The sequence below is a fragment of the Carassius gibelio genome, chromosome B5, assembly GCF_023724105.1.
Source record: "Carassius gibelio isolate Cgi1373 ecotype wild population from Czech Republic chromosome B5, carGib1.2-hapl.c, whole genome shotgun sequence".
NCBI classification, from domain to species: domain Eukaryota; kingdom Metazoa; phylum Chordata; class Actinopteri; order Cypriniformes; family Cyprinidae; genus Carassius; species Carassius gibelio.
Genome location: NC_068400.1, coordinates 26746998 through 26768649, shown reverse-complemented (window position 1 = coordinate 26768649; position 21652 = coordinate 26746998). Strand labels below are relative to the sequence as shown.

Sequence of the window (21652 nt, the reverse complement as noted above, 5' to 3'; positions counted from 1 at the left end):
ATAAACTATGTAATGTGCAAAGCATTACTGCTTTAAACAAAAAGCCAGGATGTGTACTGAATGTAACTTTTGGTTTTTCAGTTGCCCTTTCCCCTCGACTTGGCCCACGGAATGCCACAGTTGCCCAGATCATTATAGAGGCCAGCGATGATGCTTTTGGGGTGCTACAACTGTCTTCCCCAGCAGTGAGTGTGCACGAGTACTACGTCGGACCTATAATCAATGTAACGCGCATCGGAGGGATTTTTGCCGACGTGTCTGTCAAATTCAGAGCAGTTCCAATGACCGCTAGAGTGGGTGAGTTTTAATGACAAATGTAATTCTGTCGTCATGGACGTTGTGGAATGTCATTTTCGCGAATATTCTAGGAATGAATTTTTAAGAAAAATAATCTTCTGTTTTAACATGGTTTAAATTCTAATGTATAAATGTGTTTTAAATTGCTGTATTTCACTATATAACTGTTTTACTTTACTTGTGCGAAATATTAAAGGAATAAATGGAATATCTGTTTTATATCTGTATATGTCTATATTTTGAATGGCATATGTAGGTGAAGACTTCAGTGTGGCCTCTTCTGATGTGGTTTTGCTGGAGGGAGAGAGTAGCAAGGCCATCCCTATCCTCATCATCAATGATGTGGTGCCTGAACTGGAAGAGACCTTTCGAATTGAGCTTCTCAACCAGACCACAGGAGGCGCTCTCCTGGGGGACCTTACACAGGCCATCATTACCATCCTACCCTCAGATGATCCATATGGATCTTTTGGTTAGTTTTTATGAATGGCCTGTTTGTCATGGAACTTCAGTAATGGAACATGTTCAGTGTTTTACATGGTTTTTCGACGGTTAGTTTTTCAGGCTGCACCAATCACAGTCGAGGAGCCAGCAGTGAATGCTTTTGAGGTGTCCCTACCCATAGTGAGGAATGCTGGAACTATAGGTGATGTGGATGTCCAGTGGAGAGCCACAGTCAATGGAAGACCTGCCACTGGTGATCTGCGACCTTTGTCTGGTGAGGTCAGGTTTGCTCCTGGAGAAACCTTAAAGACACTGAAAGTTGAGGTTTTGGCTGATGATGAACCTGAAATTGAAGAGGTGAGTGTTGGTTTTTAAGCTTTGTAAGGATGTATGAAAACTCTATATTACTTGAGCGTTTCTGTTTAATTTAGGTCATTAAGGTTGAGCTCATAGGTGCCACCAATGGTGGTAACATTGGGGCTGAAAAAGTAGTCGATATCATTGTTCCTGCCAATGACAACCCTCACGGAACAATATACTTTGAGCAAGCAGTATACCGCATCCAGGAGCCACTGGAAGGGATTTATATTGCTAACATTACAGTTCGAAGGAGGTAATGTGCCTGTTTTTCCTATGTCTTTAATTTTGCTTTGAATGGTATGTTATGTTCCTTCTTTGTGTGGTTTTCACTGCAGTGGTGGTAACTTTGGGATGCTGGAGATCATTTATAGCACCTCTGAAGTTGATATCGTAAGCAATGCTCTCAGGGAAGGCAGAAATTTCCTGGTTTACTTTGATTCTCCACTGGCTGGAGCGCCATCCAATGCCCTCCGCAGACCCATCAACATCACCACAGACACAAACGTCCTGAATTTCTGTGCTGCGTTCTGCCTTAGAGAGCGAGCTTGCCAAGCTTTCAGCTTCACCAACACCCCAAGAGCGAGTTGCTTCTGGGTAACGTCTGGGGCCAGACAACTGAGTCCCTCCCCACAAACCTTCACCTATTTAAAAAACACCACAGCAGCCTCTTCGCTGTTTAGCTCGCAGGCTGTTGCTGGGAGCGACTACATAACCATGACGGCTCAGACCGCAACCATGCTAGACAGATCGCGAGTCGCTAACCTCACGGTACCCATCTTGACTGACTCTTTGCCAGAGGTGGATGAGAGTTTTGTGATTAAAATCCTGAGTGTTAGCTTGGCCAACATGACCGCAACTACCAAGAACTTGCCAACGATACAGCAGCCGGACACAGCTTTGGTGACTATAGCAATGAATGGAGATGCGTTTGGAATATTTCTACTCTACAGCATTAACCCCAATGCCACACAAGATGGTCTGTATCTCGAAGTAAGAGAGGAACCAAAAACAACAGTGCTGCTGGTCATTGAGAGGAGAGGAGGCAGCATGGGACAGGTAACAGTGGAGTGGAAGTATGTTGGCGGCAGTGCAACACCCAACGCTGACTTCAATGGGACGGGGGACACCCTCATCTTTGCAGAGGGTAAGTCTGGTCTGCTTTGTGCTTTTGGTGGTACTGACAACAATTGTCACGATAAGTCAAGAAATTGACTTTAATTGCTTAAAATTAAGTTTTACCGAGTAATTTTTTACCTTTGTTTTCAATGTTCATACTTTAGTCTGTTGGAATTATTTACATTATGTACCTTTGGCAGCTTAAATCACGGATATTGCAGCTTTGATCTTTTTAACGCAGGGTTAAAAGTGTTGGTAATACCATTTATGTAAAACTGGCTGTTAATAAGGGAAATTTATTTCTGTTATTTAAAAAAATTATATCAAACAAAAAAAATATTTTGGTTAATTCAATAAGATAAAGGATAAATTAATATAAATCATTCTAAATAAATCAATTCTAAAAAAAACTGAAGTCCATTTTTTTTTTCATTTCAACATTGAAATTGTCTGTGCCTCAAAGGTGATGTAAAGAAGACCCTTGAGTTTGTCATCACAGATGACATGGAACCTGAAGACAACGAGACTTTACAGCTTGGGTTAGTGAGCACTGAGGGTGGCAGCCGTATTCTTCCCAGTTCGGACACAGTCACCATCCTCATCCTGGCCAATGACAATGCAGCTGGTGTGGTGGGCTTTCACCCAGCTTCAAGATCTGTCATCGTCAGAGAGGGTCTGTGTTTTTCTTGTTTTAGTTCCACTTTTACAGTTAAGGCTTGTTCACACCACAAATGATGTCCATAACACTGCGATGTGACAGAAGGCAATAGAAGAGTTTGTATTTAAATGTTCAAACTCTTTCAAGCGGTGGATTTTTAATTGTCCAAGAATGGTTTTTATCATTCATCAGTTGGAAATAATTTAATAAAATGAAAATAATTTGGATTCCAACCACTTATGGTTATAGTCATCCCTGGTGTGAATGGGCTTTTAATTAAAGAAGTCACCATAATGTATTTATTCATGTAATTTCTCAACAGGCAGAGGTGGTTTTAAGAGTAACATAATTGATTTAACTTCTGTTACGGCTATGTGCCCAAGTGTAGAGGCATTTTAAACATGTTGTAATTGGATAATTAGGCATCAGGTTGTGCTCCATAGTAACTAGTAACATAGTACCAAGATGTGATGAGAGAAGTGGGATCTGCAACAGCTGCAACATTGGGAAAGATATTTCGTGTCACCTTGCATGCATGACAGCACACGTGAATTCTATATCCCTATATGAGGAAAAGGAACTCACATCTCATAAATATTAGCTTCTAAATCAATTGAGGGTTGTATTACTTTAAGTTTGTAGAGGTTTTATTAAATCCAGTAAACCCAATGCAAAATCCATGTCTTATTATACCAGAAAATGGTTAATGAGTAAGGTTAGATGTTCTTTGTATTCAACAGGTATGAGTTTGTCTCTGCTGGTGGAGAGAACAGCTCCCGCGATTGGAAATGTCACAGTGGAATGGAGGATCGAAGGCCCTCGAGTCGCAGTGACTTTTACAGACACCTCTGGAATTCTATTCTTCCCTGAGGTAATGAATAAAAAATTTTGCTTTACCAGATTTTTTTATGCATTTCTTTTAAACTTTTAAACCTAACTTGTGAATTCAAAGGACAATGAGCGATTAATGTTCTACTTCCACTACTATTTCAGGGAATGTTAAATAATACTATAGTGTTGAGGCTACTTGAGGACACCATACCAGAAGAAAGAGAGGAGTACAGAGTTATCCTAACAAATATACAAACCAAAGGTATTTATCAAAAAACGCACACAGGAACTTGTTTTCCTTCAAAGTTTAATGTATTGTATATTGCAAGTTCATCTTATGTTTAGCAAGGCCACTAAGATCTATTATTAACATTTATGAATGTAGAATTTTAAGGATGTTTGCATATTTCTGTTTAGAGAATTTTTACTATGTTAGCATTAGCTGTTATGTTATTGTCTTGTTAATTTGGTAATTACACAAAATGTGCACTTCAGCTTTAGCGTGTCCTCACATTTCACTTAACATTTTAAGAACACTTTAGAATGTGTTTAAGTTGTGCTTATTCTGTAAACAATATTTATTTATTATTTATTAATTTGTAAATAATCATGTATAATACATAATTCTCTCAGGGGTTACCCAGACAGGCATGGCAGCGCTGCATGCTCAGGGTCGTGAAGCAGTGGTGAGCGTGGAAGCTAGTGACGAGCCGTTTGGTTTGCTCAGCATTGCCCCCTCATCCTTAAAAGTGACCACAGACGAGAAAGACACCACCATCAGGATTTTCCTAAACCGAGAGTTTGGTGCATCAGGTTAGCTATGCTTGCAAAATCACTCAAAGTGTTGTCCTGGATTATGGGTATGATGTAAATATTGCTACTTTCCCCTACAGGTGCTGTAAATATCAGCTATGAGACTGTGCAGGGCTCCTTGCAGGACCTCAGACAGACTGAGGGAGCTCTAGCCCAGCCAGGCCTGGACTTCAGACACATCTCCAGCTCTGTGATCATGCAGGATGGACAGACATCTGTGTCCATCCCTATCACCATCTTAGATGTATGATGCTGCTGATCTAACATTGACTGCATTCTTACAGTTTTCATTTTAATGTTAATGAATTAAGAATTATCTTTAGATGCTTATTAATTCTCAGGCATATCGTATTAACCATAATTAAATTAACATATTTGTATTTGTCGTTAACAGGATGACATCCCTGAGCTGCAAGAGTTTTTCTTAGTCAATATAACATCAGCTGTCCTCATAACCACCCTCCCAACCGCTCCTAAACTAAGTAAGATGATTAGATAATTAAGCAAATTGATTTTGTTTTACATATTTTTTCACTTTTCTGTGTTAAATGAGTCATATTTAATTAGGTTTTAGGTTCTTCTTTCAATTATAATTTCTTCTTGAATCCTGTTGCATTCTTTCATAGAGATTTTCTATACATTGAAAGGTAAAGGTACTCAAACATGTACTTGATATGCTCTAGTGCTTTGTGCTTATTGTCAGTGGCATTTTGTAACTAGAATCTGTGTTTGTAAGGTGTGAGCTTGCGGCAGTGTGATTCCCAAATACAGTCCCCACTCCTCGCTTATAATCAATGATTTGTGAAGACCGTTGGTAGAAGACTTTTTTTTACGTGGCTATTGGTGTAGTAATAGTTGCAATAATGTTGCAAGTTACCTGTTTTTTTTTTATTGTGCTTTTCCTGAAACCCCAAAGCATGCTGCCATTGCCTATTATCCTTACCCTTAAACTATTTTATTTTATTTTTCTGATGTATTCCTGTCTTTCCAGATACTGAAGGCCTTGTAGCAGAGATCATTATTAATGCTAATGATGGAATCCAAGGGATAATTGGCTGGCAAAACATAGAGTACGAGCACCCTTTTGTCTTTTTTTTTCAACTTATGTGAACCATGGTATCTTTAACTTTTATGCTGAGTAAAAATCTTTTGGTAATGTATGTATTTTCTCCTCAGCTATGTGATTAATGAGACAATTGGCGTGTTAACTCTGGTGGCGTACCGTGATGCCGGGACATATGGAAATGTGTCCCTGTTCTTCTATGCCCAGAATCTCGAGGCTCAGTTGGGTCTGGATTTCAATGCTACCCCATCAGTGAGTCATGAACGCTCTTTCTAGTTTTTAAATACAATTAACTATTCAGCATTTATTGTTAATAATTATTGACGATATATACCTACACAGATGATCCATTTTGTGGATGGAGAACGGCACAAGTTTATCGAAGTTCAGATTTTAAATGATGCCATTCCTGAAGGGGATGAGACCTTTCAGTTAATTCTGGCAAATCCATCAGCAGGGCTGCAGCTGGGAGAAAACACTACAGGTCTGGTATGCTGGGATACTCTGAACATTCATGATCGTCCGTGATCAGTGCCGTTTAATTTTTCTCTAATGTGTTTTCACAGCTACCGTGACTATTCTGGCCAATGACGATGGCCATGGAATCATATCCTTCAATAACAGTGAACACTTCCTGCTGAGGGAGCCCACTTCATTGTCAGGTCTGGGGGAGAGTGTGGCCACCCTCTACATCGTACGAGACCCTCCTCAGGGTGTATTCGGTACAGTATCGGTCCAGTTCACAATCACTGATGTCAATGGATCCCTGTACACTGATGACCTCACACCTTCCTCTGGCTTTGTGGTACTTGAGGACGGAGTCAGATTCAAGGTACAGTATAAAAAGATCTTACAGAGCAATGAGAATTTCATGAAATAGTTAACCAAGCATAATGAAGGAACCAGATCTGTTTAAGTTGAGAAAATACATGGAGGAACCAGTGTTTTGTCGAAGAAAATAGTCTTCATATTTGTTTTCTAGACTATAGAGATCTGGGCTGTTCTGGATGCTGAGCCAGAAATGAATGAGACATTCACAGTGACTCTGTCCAACCCTACCGGAGGTGCTCGACTGGGAGACTCACCGCAGACTTTCATCACCGTACTGCAGAATCAGGCTCCTCTAGGACTCTTCAGAATATCACCATCATATAACAGGTACATTCACAGCCTGTTTTAAACAAGCTTGTTAGACTCATACAACCCCTGCTTCTACTGTGTTTTTTGTATTTTCCAGGACTCTAGACACCATGAGCGTGGAGGAGAATGGCGGTACGGTGTACCTGACAATATCTCGCAGTAATGGCTTGGAGTCAGCCGTCAGTGTGGAATGGGAGACCCGGTCAGGAACAGCATTTGGCATGCGTAAGAAATTGCACCAGTAGGCTTATTTTGGTGTTTCTCAAAAGCTGTTTGACCACAGATTGTTTAATGTATTTGTAGGAGGAGAACAGCCAGTGTTGGCTGCATATCAGTCTGTCAGGGATAACTTGGCATCAGTCTGGTGTGCAGTGCCCAATGAAGACTCTGCTGTGGTCCTGAGGCTGCTCAGAGGTCCAGCTCAGAACCAGGCTGTGCTCTACAAATGGCAGGGTGTCTTTGTACCTGTGGAGGTATGCTCTGAATTCAGTTAAAACATGTTGCATGCAAACTCCTTTACCTGTTCTGTTCCCCTCTGTCCTCCCAGTCATTTTACATTTCAGATACATTGTCCTATCTAATAAAAAATGCATACCAGGACAAAAAAAAGCTCAATGCTCTGTGTTTTGGTAGAAGAAAATGCACTCAAAATTGTAATGCTTGTTCAGTTTCCTAAATATAGCAGCTAATGCAACAAAATTGTATTCAAATTTACATTGTATGATTCATATAATCTTACAATATAAATTTGGTTCATTTTTGTGTTTGGGTCAAATTTAATGTTAAGAAAATACATTTGCAGTCTTTGCAAACAATATCATATGAAGTTCAGGCAAAAATTGATTGTTTGATTTGAACGCATTTTAAAATCCTTTTTTAAATTATTTTAATTTGTGTATTTATTTTTTCTTTTGTAATTTATTTACAGTTTTTTAAGATTGTAATCATACCTTGTCAATGCAAGACAATAAGTATTTATTTTATTTGTTTGTTTTTATTTTGTATTTATTTTCTCTCTTTCGCTCTGTTTCTCATAGTTTGTCAGCATCCAGAATCCCAGCTCTTGTGTGGGTTTTACAGTCAATGGCTCCAGCTATGTGGCAGTTTCCCATGAACACAGCAATGTGTCATTAACTGCCACAATCAGTTTATTTCGCCTTCAGGCAGACCTCAACCTCACTCAAGTGAGTATGCTGCCAGTTTATCTTTTTATTCAGCTGCCATCGACAAAGCTACATTTGTGCTTATCCTGTAATAGACTCGTGATTCATCTCACTATAGTCAGATTTGTATTTTCTGATGCGATATGTTGTCCCCTTTTGTAGGAGCAGACTCTTACTGTGAACAGTTTCAGCGTTAAACACTTCTCCACTGAACTCCAGCAATATTTGATTGCTTCTAGTGAGGTAAACTCAGTCTGACATGTAAAATACAAACTTGGAGTTCTAATTGGAAGCATTCAAATAGCAATCGTAAGAAATACATTACTGAGATCATTCCTCTCTGTCTTAAGATTTTTGTGTGGGATGGAGGCTCATTCTCCCTTCGTCAAAGTCTTGACTTGCAAGACATTACCACAGCCGTACCCTTCAGACGAGGCAGCAGTAATGTACAGCACCTGGCTGTGTGCAGGAACAGAACGGCATCGCCGTGTCTGATATACCAGTGGAGTAATGGACGATTCCAAACCCCTCAAACCTTAGAAGTCAGTGCTCGAGTCAATCAAGTGGAAACATTTCAGATGGGAGGAGATACGTTCCTCCTCATCATTACTGAAGGTATCATATGTAGTGTTACAGTTCAAGTGTATTTTAAATTCGAAGATGTTTCGACACTGTGTGAGCATTACTGCCCTGTATCAGAATCTAACATTCCCATTGTCTTTATTGTTCACCGTGAAAAGGTCCAAGCTCAAAATGTGAAGTGTTTATGTGGGGTTCTCAGCAGAACTTCTTCCAGCAGACTCAGTCCATCTCATTTCCCGGCCTCTTTTCAGTCCACCCCTTTACCCCTCCTTCTGGAATATGTGAGTTGCCAGACAATATTGTGCAGTCTGTTTAAATAATATCACATTTAGTGTTTTTCCACTGTTAAGCATATTTTTACATATATTTTGTCCTTACCAAAATTATATGCCTTAGTTTACTGGTATTTCAATTTACATGTCATAATAATAGCACTTGCTAAACGGAATTGCATTGATATTCCTAAACAATGGTTGGGTTATGGCTAATATACAGACTATTTCTTTCTTGCATGTACACCAACATTCATACAAAATACATTTTTGCACTGCCTCAAGTACCAGTTATTTATTTATTTATTTATTTTTTCTTAAAAATAATTTCATTCCTCAAGGATGCATTAAATTAAAAGTGATATTAATTACTTTTACATTGATAATATATTTTTGTTTTTGTTTTTTTTTTCATATTCTGCTTTATTCTTTTGAACTTTCTTTTTGATTCCTGAAAAAAGTAGTACATGCACAAAATAAAACAGCACAATCATTTTGTTCGCATAAATTTTGATTCGTCTCGCCTCACTTGGATATCTAACTATTTGTTTGCTTTGCAAGCATATCTGTTGTTTAGGCTTTGTGTCATTTACAGTGTACAGGAAAACTATCTGTACTGAGAAATTAGATTTACAAGTTTCTTTTTGTCGTAGCTCACCTGTTGCTTGCGGGTCTAAGAGGTTCAGCACTGTACTCGTGGAGGTCAGATCTGAGGCAGTTTGCTGAAGTACTGCAGTCTCCGTCTGCACAACAATTCCTGTACCTTCTTGTTCCTTCTCTCAATTCTACCAAAAGTCTTATCGTAGCCACTGGAGAATCAAGTTCTGTTGTATATGAGCTGACCTCAGTTTCCAACCAATCTGACTTCATCCCCAAGTATGTTACCATTCCTAAGTAAACAGTCTGATTTCTTTATTTAAATGTTTGTGTAATGCTGATGGTCATTGGTATTTTCATCTCTTATCCTCAGTTCAGGAGAGCTTTTTTTCCAACCTGGTGTCCGTGAGCTAGAAATAGCAGTGAATGTAATTGATGATGATGTTCCTGAGGAGGAAGAACATTTTCGTGTCAGCCTCAAGAACCCCAAAGGAGGGGCAGAAATTGGCTTTGGTGGTCAAGTGACCTTGTTCATTCCAGCTAATGATGATGCTTATGGAATTATAGGCTTTGCACAGGTATAAAGATCAGAATACATTGTGTGCTTCACAGATGCTGTTATCTGAATATGCAGTAAAACTCACAAAACCCAATGTCATGGCGTGATCTTTAACAGTGTAAAAGTACTGTCAGATATAAAATTCCAAGACGTCGGTTGGTGCACTGTTGATGATACAAGGAATATATTTGTGTACAGAACTCTTTAATGCGAGAGGTGGATGAGTTGGAGGACAATAACCCTGTTTCTCTGAGCATTGAGAGGAGGAGAGGCAGGTTTGGCAGACTTACAGTACACTGGAGCGCCTTTGGTAGTCTGGAGGACATTTTTCCCACTTCAGGAGTGGTAAGAGCTGCTGCTTTCTGTTTTTAATTGTTTTAGTTATAACATTTGACTGAACTGCATGTTTTAAATAGTACATTTGTATCGCAGACTGTTGTTCTAGTCCAAAATCACAACTCTAACTATAAGCTGCCATTTGTAGCAGCAGTTACATATGTAATTAAAATGTTCAAGCATCTGTTTACAAAAACATTGTACTATTTAAAGCACCTGTTATTCAGACTTATTATAAAAACCTCCCAATTGGGACAACAAAATGTCAGCGTATGGTATAACCACAATGTACTACGAATGAATTACAGACCTCTTTACATCCTCTGTCTGTTTTGCATATAGGTGACATTTTCTGAGAGCCAGGCTGTTGCTACCATCTCACTGAATGTATTAGCTGATGATATTCCAGAGTTAGCAGAAAAAGTCACCATTGTCCTGACCAAGGTCATGACGATTGGGATAATTCAGCCGTCCAGAGGAGCCATGATCGACCCTCAGCGTACCCAAGCAAACCTGACTATTAGAGCCAATGGTTCACCCTACGGAGTCATTGGCTGGCATCTCGATTCCCAGTACTTCATTACGCCAGAACCTCCAAGTAATCCATTTGTGTTTAACTTTGTCTCAGTTCAACGTAGCACAATAATATAATCAACAGCGTATGAATGGCTAAGACAGCCAAAAACATTGCTCTGGTGTGCCAACACAATATTTAAGTCAACTATCATAATTTCCTGTAATCCAAATTACTGATAAGAAATGTATACAAATGTCTAAGTCATATACTTAGTCTTGGAATTAGTTTAGAAATTTAGTTTTTTGTTTTTACATAATTGCCCAATTCATTATAATATGAAATATATTGAAATACACTGATGTAATTATTTACATTTTTTTATTGCTTTCACTTCAGAGAGCCCAAGCAACATTACACTAAGCATTGTGAGAGATCAAGGAGCATCAAGGGATGTATTAGTTTACTACACCACCAAAGCGGCCCTCCACCTGCCACCTGTTAATCAGGCTAGTGAGGGAACTGACTATGTAGCCAAAGAAGCCACAGTCATCATGAAAGAAAATGCTACTGTTGTCTTGGTATCTGTTACCATCTTGCCGGTGAGTATTACAACCCAACTAATCTGACTGCTTCACTGAGATGCCATCTAATAAAGATTTCACAGTATTACTGTTTTCACTGTCCTTTTAATTAAGTAAATGCAGCCTGAATATATGAATGAATACATGGATCGTCTTGCAAAAACATTCCCAGTTAGTCTCAGGTCACTCATTCTGAGGACACACCATGCTGAAGCTGATTGACCTCATACAGCACAAGCCAACAGCCAGTTACTATAACCACCACAGAAACCCCACTTTTTTATTTCATTTTATTTTTTCAGTTTGTTCCTGGAATAGCTTGTGCCTTGTAAATTGCAGCGGTCGTTAGATATTTTTTGCATATTGTCCAGCCCCAAAAACCACATGTTGAATTTGTTTGGGCTGAAAGTTTATGACTCAGACTACTGACATAAATCAGCGTGTTCTTAGAATGAATTGTACATAGGCTTTTTGGATGCTTCTTAGAATCTGCTAAAGAAATTATTCCTTAATTTAAGATGTATGAGGTCTCTTAGGGGTTTTAACTTATGCAGTATGTGATATGCATGCAGGTAAGGATTAAAATTGGATTAATCCTTGGATGGTATATGGTTTATGTGTTTGCTTTTAGGATGATGTTCCTGAACTGGCTGAGGCATTCCTTGTAAACATCACTAGAGTTGAACTGTTGGGAGGAGACACAGGAGCAGCTCAGCCCAGTGTGAGGAGACCTGGTCTGGAGATAGCTGAGGTCACCATCCAAGAGAACGATGATCCAAGAGGAGTCCTAAGTTTTAATGTCTCAAAGGTTGATTCACAATTAATTCTAATTGTGTTTTTTGTACCAGTTTTATTCTGAATGAAGAATGAACATGCTCTGCGATCCCTTGTTTTTTAGGATGTTTCTGGGGCAGTGCTGGCATTTGAGGTGCCATCACCTGGAAACATCCTTCGCTTGGCTGTCATGCGAATGGCCGGTAGATCTGGGAGACTGGTGCTTTACTGGGAGGCGCAAACGGTCACAGCCAACACTGAAGATTTTAGTCCTTCCTCTGGAAACCTTACCTTTCAAGATGGACAGGTAAAGATTCAAATCAGAAATATATATCCTGTAGAATTTAATATGTTACTACTGAATCTGTTTTTAAGTTCTATTTTATCTATGATCTATTTTTAACAGGCAGTGGCTTATATTGAGATCACCATTATTGATGACACAGTTGTGGAGTCCACAGAGACGTTTATGGTGAAACTGGTTCGAGTCCTTGGAGGTGCGAGGTTGGGGGACGAGACAGCTGTGGTAATCAGCATCCCGGCCAATGATTCACCTTTTGGTCGGTTCGGGTTTGAAGAGCTAATGGTAAATAATAGTTATAGTGTTAATTCTATATTACCATTTTGCAGCCTAGCCTAAGTGTTTTAATTGTTTTATTTGTGATCTTGTATGAGTGGTTCACTCTGGATATCTGAGGCATTTCTGTATTAACTCTAAAGTAACTTTTTGCTTGAGCTTCTTCATGGCAACCTTTTTTTTGGTAAGATGTAACCCTGTGTTTAACTACTGCCATTAGATTAGAATGCCTTTGTGGTTACTTTATAAAAGCCTTAAATAGCTCGACTGAAAAGATGAACCTTAGTAACATGCTTTATCTTGCCTCAGGTGTCTGTGTCTGAGCCACGGTTCCTAAATGACCCCGCTTCTTTAGCTACACTGACCGTAGTGCGTAGCTCAGGAGGTGAAGGAGTGGTGCATTTGATATGGCTTCTGCAGGAAGAGGGCAGAGATGACCTAAGCCCTCGTAATGGAACTCTCATTTTTAATGGCGTAAGTATGGGTGGCGAATATGAATATGACAATTATCTAAAGGATAGTTTAACGAAAAATGGAAATTCTGTCATTAATAACTCACCCTCATGTCGTTCCAAACCCGTAAGAACACAAATTAAGATATTTTTGATGAAATCTGAGAACTTTCAGTCCCACCACAGAATGCAAGGGTACTACCACGGTCTTAGTTTACTAAATCAACACCATGACTTAATATAACAGATTCTTCTCTTATGGGTCAGTCTGCCTCCATTCACAAGAATACCACGATGCATGCAAGTGCATCAGCAACAACACACGCATTCACCGCGGTACTCTCGTGGAGGGGCAGAAAGCTCTCGGATTTCATCTAAAATATCTTAATTTGTGTTCTGAAGATGAACGAAGGTCTTACGGGTTTAGAACAACACAAGGGTGAGTAATGTATGACAGAAGTTTCCTTTTTTTGTGAACTGTCACTTTAAATGAATTGAAGAGCACTTTTACCTGTGCCACAGTGAGCTAATCACAGTTGTTAAATTGTTTTATTGTTTGTAGACTGAGTCCAAGAAAACTCTGGTGGTTCAGGCTTTGGCCGATGCTGTTCTGGAGGGAGAGGAAAGATTCACTATCCAGCTGCTCTCTCCAAAGAACGAGCCTGTCATTGATCCAGTTAGAGGTCTGTCAGCATATTATCACTACTGATAACATCTGGGAAACAGTTATTGTTTCTTGTCTTCATAAATGTCTGAACGTTAATGTTTCTCTTTTTCATAGAGCAGGATATTTCAGTATATATCGTGTTGTCTATATTCTTGCAGGTCATCTTTTTACATTGGTTACTTTTTGTTTTCATCAGGTTTTGCTACGGTTGTAATTCAAGCTGATATGGGTGCCCTAGGAACTGTAGGAATAGCTGATTCCAGCAGGAATGTGTTGATTGGCGAGCCAAGAAACAATTACAATGGAACAGCTCTGGTCAGGTAAACTTCTCACCTTCTCCAACCAACAGAGGTTTCTGGATCTTTCATTTTTCACCAAACAGAATTCACAAACAAAAATACCAAAACGTACTTCCTTAACACTTCCCTAATCTGAAGATGAACTGTGTGCTATCAATTGCAGTCTTGTAAGAGGTCCAGGCATCTTTGGTGAAATTCAGATCTTATGGAACATCACCACAGCTGCAGATACAGAGTTTGAGGAGACCTCTGGGAAAGTTGTCATGAAAGACCGCCAGTCTGCAGCTACAATTCAGCTGACGGTAAAACAGCTAAGAAATACACATGGTCATTCTAAAGTTTGGGGTTGGTAAAAATGAAAATTTCTTACGCTGATGCATTTATTTGATAAAAAATACAGCAATGCAGTAATACTGTGAAAACAGTAATATTATGAAATATTATTACTATTTATTCTAATTTATGACTCTTTTTAATTTTATTTTAATATATTTTGAAATGCAATATATTCCTGTGATGGCAAAGCTGAATTTTGTGCAGCCATCAGTCCAATCTTCAGCATCTGTGATCTTTCAGAAATCATTCTAAGATGCAGATTTGCTGATCAAGAATAATTTTTATACTTGAAAACAGGTGTTCTGCTTACAATATGTAAACCATCGTACTTTTTTCAGGATTCTTTGAGTAGAAAATTCTAAAGATTACATGGCTTGAGTGTCACGTTTAAACAATTTAATGCACCCTTGCTAAATAAAAGTAAGTAAACAAAAATTGTACTGACCCCCAAACTTTTCCCATGTAAACTTTAAAAAAATATATATTTTATAAAATTAAAAATTCTATAAAACTATAAAGACTGTTAAAACTCAAAGGAAAATTGATTCTCTATCCCTGTTCCTGCAGGCACTAGATGATGAGATCCCAGAAGAAAGCCGTGTATATCAGCTAAGACTGAGCTCTCTAACCCCAGGCTCAGAAATCAACCCTGACAGACAACTTGCCACCATCACTATGGCTGCCAGTGACCTTCCCCATGGGCTCTTCTCCTTCTCCCAAGCCTCTTTGCGTGCCACTGAGGAGGACAGAGCTGTGAGACCCCTTGCATGACATTAGCACTGATGAGACACAAACCACAACCAGAGGACCTGTTCCTCTTGACTGGGAAAGTCATTGAAACTTAAAAAAAATCCATAAAGCTATAGCCTAGCAACCATTGATACAATGACAAAAAAACACTGGAAAGTTTTCTTTTTGAAGTCTTTGTGTCACAATTAATGAACCCAAGGTTGAGTTTAATGGAGTAGTTCAGAGGTAATACGACTATATTTAATTAAAAATGAACACACAGTGTAAGCTCTGGCTATGCAAACTTAGCTTTGATCATTACAGTTTCCCTAGAATCAGCTGTAGGAGATGGGAATGGTGATATCTTTGAACACGTACTCAGAGGTAGTTGATTCTCCAGCATTGTCTTGACTCTTACCAGGTAAACGTGACCATTGTTCGCTCCATGGGCCTGTTTGGCAGCGTGTGGGTCAGTTTCCACACAGAAGGCAGAACTGCGATCAGTGGACAGGATTTTGGACAGTCCTCTGGTCGGCTGCTCTTCAGGCCTGGGGAGAGCTCAAGGGTCATTACGCTGACTATTCTCGATGATGACCTTCCAGAAGGACCAGAGGAGTTTTTCCTCAACATTACACTAGTAGAGCTTCTGAATGCCAGGTAGAGTTTAGCTTACGCTCTGAAACCCAAGTCATGCGGTAGCTTGAAATAGCATTAGCTAGCTGCTTTTATGCATACTGCAAATTTATTTCTTTCCGTTTTGTTTTCAGTTCAATGGATTTTACAGTGAGAGAGTACAGCCTACAGATTGACCAGCCTCCGGCTATTGGCAATCTCTTCTCCCTCATGGTGATTATCCAGAAAAATGACAATGCTGAGGGCATCCTGGAGTTTGACCCCAAATATGTCAACATCACTGGTACTTTTATGCATTCCTTATTTATTTATTTAAATAAAAAGAGTCATTAAAGTCTTTACTTAAACATGTATAGTTAAACTTCTGGCTTATAATTATTTTCATTTTATGGATGTCAACCGATAAATGGACAATTTTAAAGATCAATTTATTATTTATTTATTATTATTATTTGATTATTTATTTTTTTTTATACTGTTGTTAGTTTTAAATGTTACAAGTAATTTTAGACATCACAACTTTATCATGTCCAATATGAAAAACAGACATTCATTTTGAGAGTTTACGTTAAATAGTTTTCTCTGAATGTTTAGATTTAAAAAAGTAGAAATGATTTTAACATCTAAAGAAAATCACACTTAAATTTCAATTGAATTAAATAGAAATTAAAACTAGAAATATTTTTTAAAAAGGTAACAATGACAGAAGCATATTGCAAAATTACAAAAACTTGAAGCTTGAAAATGTTTTTAAATATTATACTAGTATACAGATAAAATAACACTGGAAAGTAAAAGTGCATGGTGCATATATATATATTTGTCTCTCCAATTATTTGTATGTCTCAGTTGAGGAGGATGTAGGAGTTCTGTCCATCCCTGTACTGAGGCGTGTTGGATCCTATGGCCAGGTCACAGCAGAGTTTATCTCCAAAGGTCTGACTGCTCAACCTTATTCAGATTACATCCTGCTCAATGGCTCCGTCACCTTTGAGCATGGCCAAATCCTCCGCTATATCAATGTTTCCATAGTGGATGACACAGAGAGGTAAGGATGGGCTTATTAACTTGCTATATACTGTATGCTCTTATTTGATGTTGGTTAACTGACTTAATATTGTACTGTTGATGAGTTTTGTGAACTTGTAGCATATTTCATTGAATAATTTCTTGTCTTCCACCCAGTGAATTTAATGAGATATTTGAGATGCAACTCACTGGTGCCACAGGAGGTGCCATACTTGGAGCTCAGCTAATTGCACGAATTACAATTGCCAAGAGTGACTCGCCAAATGGTGTTGTACGATTCATCAACCAAAGCGCCATCACTGTTCCAAACCCAAACAGCACCCTCAGACTGACCCTGTTTGTAGAGAGAGCGGATGGGCTGCTGGGAAACGCCACGGTGAGCCCCGTCTAGACTATGACCTCACACTTCCAGAACCATAAAATATCATTAGTATTATGTGGGGAAGCATTTGGAGGACAGACAGACCCTAAACTGGATGTTTCCATTGATCTGTCTGTAATTAAAAATGTGTTAAATGAGGATTGTAGAATATTTTGATGGATCAGAACATGAACAGTACAGACCTTCATGTTTCTTGTACATTTCATTTAGGAAAATAAACGAAATGAAGAGTTGATTCGACAGTGATGTGGTTGATTATTTTAGGGGACTTGCTGTGCAGTCTTAAAGCAGTCACCATGGTTTCAATGTGTCTGCTTGTGTCACATCCTCTTCCTCTGTTGTCTCCCTCAGGTAATATGGCAGATTCTAGGTCCAAACTCAGATGAGGTTTTACCAGCAGTAAACACAGACATTGGTGAACCAGTGAACGGGACGTTTAGTTTCAGAGACGGGGAAGGGGGTGTACGCAGCATTGAGTTGAAGATCCTTCCTCATGGTGAGGTGGAAGTCATGGAGAAATTCATTGTCACGCTCAGTATCCTCTCTGGAGAGATGGGTGTTGATCCCAGAGCCGGATCTGTCACACTCACGGTACGTCCTCGTCCTGCTCAGCACAGAAAGTGACGACCTATAAAAAGCAGAGAATAAAACTGTAAATACAGCAATGGATCATTTTAGCAACGGTGTACAATGTGTGCCTTCTCTAGATTGAGAAGTTTGGAGACCCCAATGGCATAGTGCAGTTCACCGAACAGGACCTGAAAGAGCGCATTTACAGTGAGCCTTCTGAGAGCGAAGGACCCCTCAAAATATCCCTCCTTATTACACGCAGAGAGGGTGTCATGGGTAACATCACGGTAGGAAAACAACCCGCTTATTCAGTATTTTGTTCAAACGCTTGGTGTCAGTTAGGCTTTGAAAATTTTCTTTTTTTTTCATAACAGCAATAAATTACATTTTAAAAGCTATTTTAGTTGTAATATTTCACAATATTACTGACTTAATGTATTCTCAAGCAAATAAATGCAGCCTTGGTGAGAATAAGTGAGATGCTTCCATCTAAAAAAAAAGAAAAAAATGTTCTTTCATAATGTTCATAAATTGGTTTCAAGCCCAATAATTGTTTGTTTTTATTGTCCCCCAGGTATTCTGGGAAATCCTCAGTGATGCAGACACATCAGGAGACTTTGCTGCCCTGAAGGGTTCTGTCATTATCCTGGCAGGACAGCGTGTGGCAGAGATAGTCCTCACCCTGCTCCCCGACTCTGTGCCTGAGTTGGAAGAGACATATATCCTCCGTCTAATCTCTGTGGAGGGCGGCGCAGAGCTGGATGCAGACCGCAGCAGTACCCGTTTGAAGGTCCGGGCCAATGACGAACCCCACGGGGTGTTTGTCCTTTATTCTCAAAACCAGTCAGTGGTTGTTAACGTGGCCAACCGAAGTAGACACCTCATTATCAGTGTGAACAGGCTGGCAGGGGCGTTTGGCAATGCCAGTGTGGGGTATCGAATCGGTTTTACCACCCCTGGTCAGAGTTTTACAGAGGACACAATCACTGGGAACATACTGGTGAAGGACGGAGAACGGGAGGCCAACGTTAGAGTGCCATTTAGTAGCCAGGTGTGTGATTTGTTGTATTTTGAATTAAATATGGGACTGTAAGAAGCCAGTTCATTTTATTAAGACCCGTATTGATATTTTGTATGCTTCCACTACAGGTGTTCTTTGCGACGGGCTTTAACTTTAGCGTTGAGTTGACGGATGTGACGCTGATTGGACCCTTGCTTAGTTCCCCTCCCAGAATTCAGCTGGAAGCAAAGCTGGCCATCGTTTCTGTTCCTGAAGTGGCAGCTAATGCTGAGGTGAGATTGCGTTCAACACCATTCTGATATCACCACCAGATGGCGCACAATTAATAGATTAATACTGGTTTGCCAATATCGTGTTGTCCAAAAGTATTACAAAACTTGTGGTTTAATCAGTATTTTTTTATTCAATTAATATAATATTTATTTTTACATTTCATATATATATATATATATATATATATATATATATATATATATATATATATATATATATATATATATATATATATATATATATATATATATATATATATATATATATATAAATGTTTGAAGTGTTGTTAAATGGATATTAAGCAATCTCACAAAAATGGTCCAGGATGCATTTCATTGCAAAAAATATGAATACAAAATAAAATAAAACTTATTTTAGGCTTATGTCACAGACTTTTAGTTAGTATTTGTTCATTTATTTATGCATTTTATTAAAACATGGCTAAAATGTCAAATGGGTATTATGGAATCTCACAAAATATGGTCACATTGCACTCCAAAAATCAAAAGACAGTATAAAACCTGTTTGTCTGTGTTATGTTGAACATAAAAGATGATATTTTTGAAGAATGCTGGTAATCAAACAACTGATCGTCTCCATTGACTTTCATGCTATTTCTTTCACTACTATGGAAGTAATTTGCTATAAGTTTAATTGCATCACATAGTAATTGTTTAGCTTTTTTCATCTTCATGTTCAACATAAGACACAAACTTAGACATGTTTGGAATGACAAACGTGTAAGCTGGAGTAAATTATGACAACATTTTAATTTTGTGGTAAACTTTTCCTTTAATTATAATGAAAATAATCACAATGCAAACAAACAAACAAATCAATAATTTATTCCTTTAATGAATAATTTTAATAGTCCTAATTTACAATACATGGTTTCTCATGGTGCCACAGGTAGGATTTGCCTCTTTGGCCCTGCGTGTCTCAGATATAGAGAGTGGCCAGTGTGAGGTGCTGGTGACACGGACAGGCCTGTATGGAAACGTAACGGTCCGATGGAGCTCTGGGTTTCCTCCTGGCCAAACTCCACCAGGCTACCAGCCAGGGGACATCTCGCCAACATCAGGTTAGAGAGAAATGAGTCCATATGTATGAGAAAGATCCAGAAATGATCAACTGACTCATCACTAGTCTGATTTTTCTTTTTCTCTTGACCTGAAGGCACAGTAATGCTTGCCCACGGTCAGAGGAGTGAGGTGATCTCTCTCAGTGCTGTTAATAACATGTCAGCTGTCACAGCACATGCTGTTTACCTGACCTCTGTAGAGTCAGATTCACCTGGTGGAGCCCGTTTCAGGTAAAACTGCGCTCTTTCAAAAACAATATCCCCGTTTTCATTAGCACATCTGTATGGTTTGATGTATGTGTTGTATGTGCAGGACTGGTTATACAGTAGCTGAGGTGGAGCCTTTGGGATTATATCAGTTTCGTCCTGATTCTCGGCAGCTGGTCATTGAGGAGGACGTGCAGACCATCACCCTCTACGTCCAGCGCCTTTATGGCTTCCGCAGCAACCGTTCCAGCATCTCCTACAAGACGTGGCCCGGCACTGCTCAACCGGACAAGGACTTTGCATCGGTAGCAGACGGACAGCTTCTGTTCGATTCCCGCCAAACATCTGCTGCCATTCGCCTGTCTATTCTTGACGATTCCCTAACTGAACCAGACGAGGATTTTTACGTGAACTTAACCAGCGTGCGTGTTCTCAGTGCCAGTTTGCCTTCAGTCGATGCACAGCCTCGCATTGTGTCTCAAAATAGCATCGCTAGAATTACCATCCGTGCTAACGATGTGGTTAGTGGATTTTTAAGTATAGGGCCAGCAATAATACAGATTTCTGAAGACAGTCAGGAGGGTGCCCCCCAACAGAAGCTTGCCTTAAGAGTACGCAGGTCGGCAGGGCTCACAGGAGTGGTGAGTGCCAAAATCAGAGCCTATGCAGGACTCAGAACCCCGGAGGTGGATGCAGCCCAGTTTCATCGGGAGCATAATGGCACATGGGCCCTGGAAGGAGAAGACTTTACCTTGGAGACCCAAACTGTCACGCTGTTGGAGGGACAGAATGAGGTGGAGGTCAGTGTCCTCATACTGAATGATCAGGAACCGGAGGGGCAAGAGGCTTTCTTAATCTACCTCAGCGAAGCAGCAGGTGGAGCACAGATTGTCAGCGTGCCAGATGAACTGGGGTTCACTTCATTTGCCAAAATCATTATTCTGGGTGAGAATCTTCAGGATCTATCGACTGTCTGTCTGCTGTCTGAATGAGTATCCGAATATATATATCCATTCACATTAAATTGATTATTTTCTAAAAAATAAATAAATATATACAAATTTAATCAAAAAAGACACAAACTTTTGTGGGATTTGTGATATAATTTTTTTTTCAGGGATTTTTGCTGAATAGAATGATCAAAAGAACAACATTTTTTTATAAACTAATCTTTTGTTACATTGTCTTTATTGTCACATATCCATTTTATGCATCCTTGTTAGGGCCAGTGATACACCGGCAAACACGACCAACCGGTAGAAATTTGTCAGCCGGTAGAGATTTTGGACTATC

At 39.3% G+C, this 21652-nt stretch overlaps 1 protein-coding gene across 1 annotated transcript in view; it reads left to right on the top strand.

Annotated features, from left to right (window-relative positions):
• The window catches only part of adgrv1 (adhesion G protein-coupled receptor V1), a 135036-nt gene that overhangs the window by 48979 nt on the left and 64405 nt on the right, over positions 1 to 21652 (top strand). The window contains exons 29-74 of the mRNA XM_052557355.1: positions 82 to 297; positions 554 to 769; positions 854 to 1098; positions 1173 to 1354; positions 1437 to 2245; positions 2681 to 2890; positions 3616 to 3746; positions 3869 to 3968; positions 4340 to 4519; positions 4600 to 4763; positions 4914 to 5001; positions 5511 to 5589; positions 5696 to 5834; positions 5925 to 6066; positions 6149 to 6414; positions 6565 to 6740; positions 6820 to 6947; positions 7026 to 7195; positions 7760 to 7906; positions 8048 to 8128; positions 8236 to 8500; positions 8626 to 8748; positions 9393 to 9615; positions 9710 to 9914; positions 10094 to 10240; positions 10574 to 10829; positions 11145 to 11347; positions 11961 to 12137; positions 12228 to 12410; positions 12510 to 12689; positions 12990 to 13154; positions 13695 to 13815; positions 13996 to 14119; positions 14262 to 14400; positions 15002 to 15187; positions 15585 to 15820; positions 15931 to 16079; positions 16646 to 16844; positions 16982 to 17201; positions 17559 to 17798; positions 17915 to 18064; positions 18352 to 18828; positions 18927 to 19070; positions 19981 to 20152; positions 20248 to 20383; positions 20466 to 21304. Of these exons, the coding sequence (XP_052413315.1) occupies positions 82 to 297; positions 554 to 769; positions 854 to 1098; positions 1173 to 1354; positions 1437 to 2245; positions 2681 to 2890; positions 3616 to 3746; positions 3869 to 3968; positions 4340 to 4519; positions 4600 to 4763; positions 4914 to 5001; positions 5511 to 5589; positions 5696 to 5834; positions 5925 to 6066; positions 6149 to 6414; positions 6565 to 6740; positions 6820 to 6947; positions 7026 to 7195; positions 7760 to 7906; positions 8048 to 8128; positions 8236 to 8500; positions 8626 to 8748; positions 9393 to 9615; positions 9710 to 9914; positions 10094 to 10240; positions 10574 to 10829; positions 11145 to 11347; positions 11961 to 12137; positions 12228 to 12410; positions 12510 to 12689; positions 12990 to 13154; positions 13695 to 13815; positions 13996 to 14119; positions 14262 to 14400; positions 15002 to 15187; positions 15585 to 15820; positions 15931 to 16079; positions 16646 to 16844; positions 16982 to 17201; positions 17559 to 17798; positions 17915 to 18064; positions 18352 to 18828; positions 18927 to 19070; positions 19981 to 20152; positions 20248 to 20383; positions 20466 to 21304 (9528 nt within the window). The remainder of the gene's footprint in view (positions 1 to 81; positions 298 to 553; positions 770 to 853; positions 1099 to 1172; positions 1355 to 1436; positions 2246 to 2680; positions 2891 to 3615; positions 3747 to 3868; positions 3969 to 4339; positions 4520 to 4599; positions 4764 to 4913; positions 5002 to 5510; positions 5590 to 5695; positions 5835 to 5924; positions 6067 to 6148; positions 6415 to 6564; positions 6741 to 6819; positions 6948 to 7025; positions 7196 to 7759; positions 7907 to 8047; positions 8129 to 8235; positions 8501 to 8625; positions 8749 to 9392; positions 9616 to 9709; positions 9915 to 10093; positions 10241 to 10573; positions 10830 to 11144; positions 11348 to 11960; positions 12138 to 12227; positions 12411 to 12509; positions 12690 to 12989; positions 13155 to 13694; positions 13816 to 13995; positions 14120 to 14261; positions 14401 to 15001; positions 15188 to 15584; positions 15821 to 15930; positions 16080 to 16645; positions 16845 to 16981; positions 17202 to 17558; positions 17799 to 17914; positions 18065 to 18351; positions 18829 to 18926; positions 19071 to 19980; positions 20153 to 20247; positions 20384 to 20465; positions 21305 to 21652) is intronic.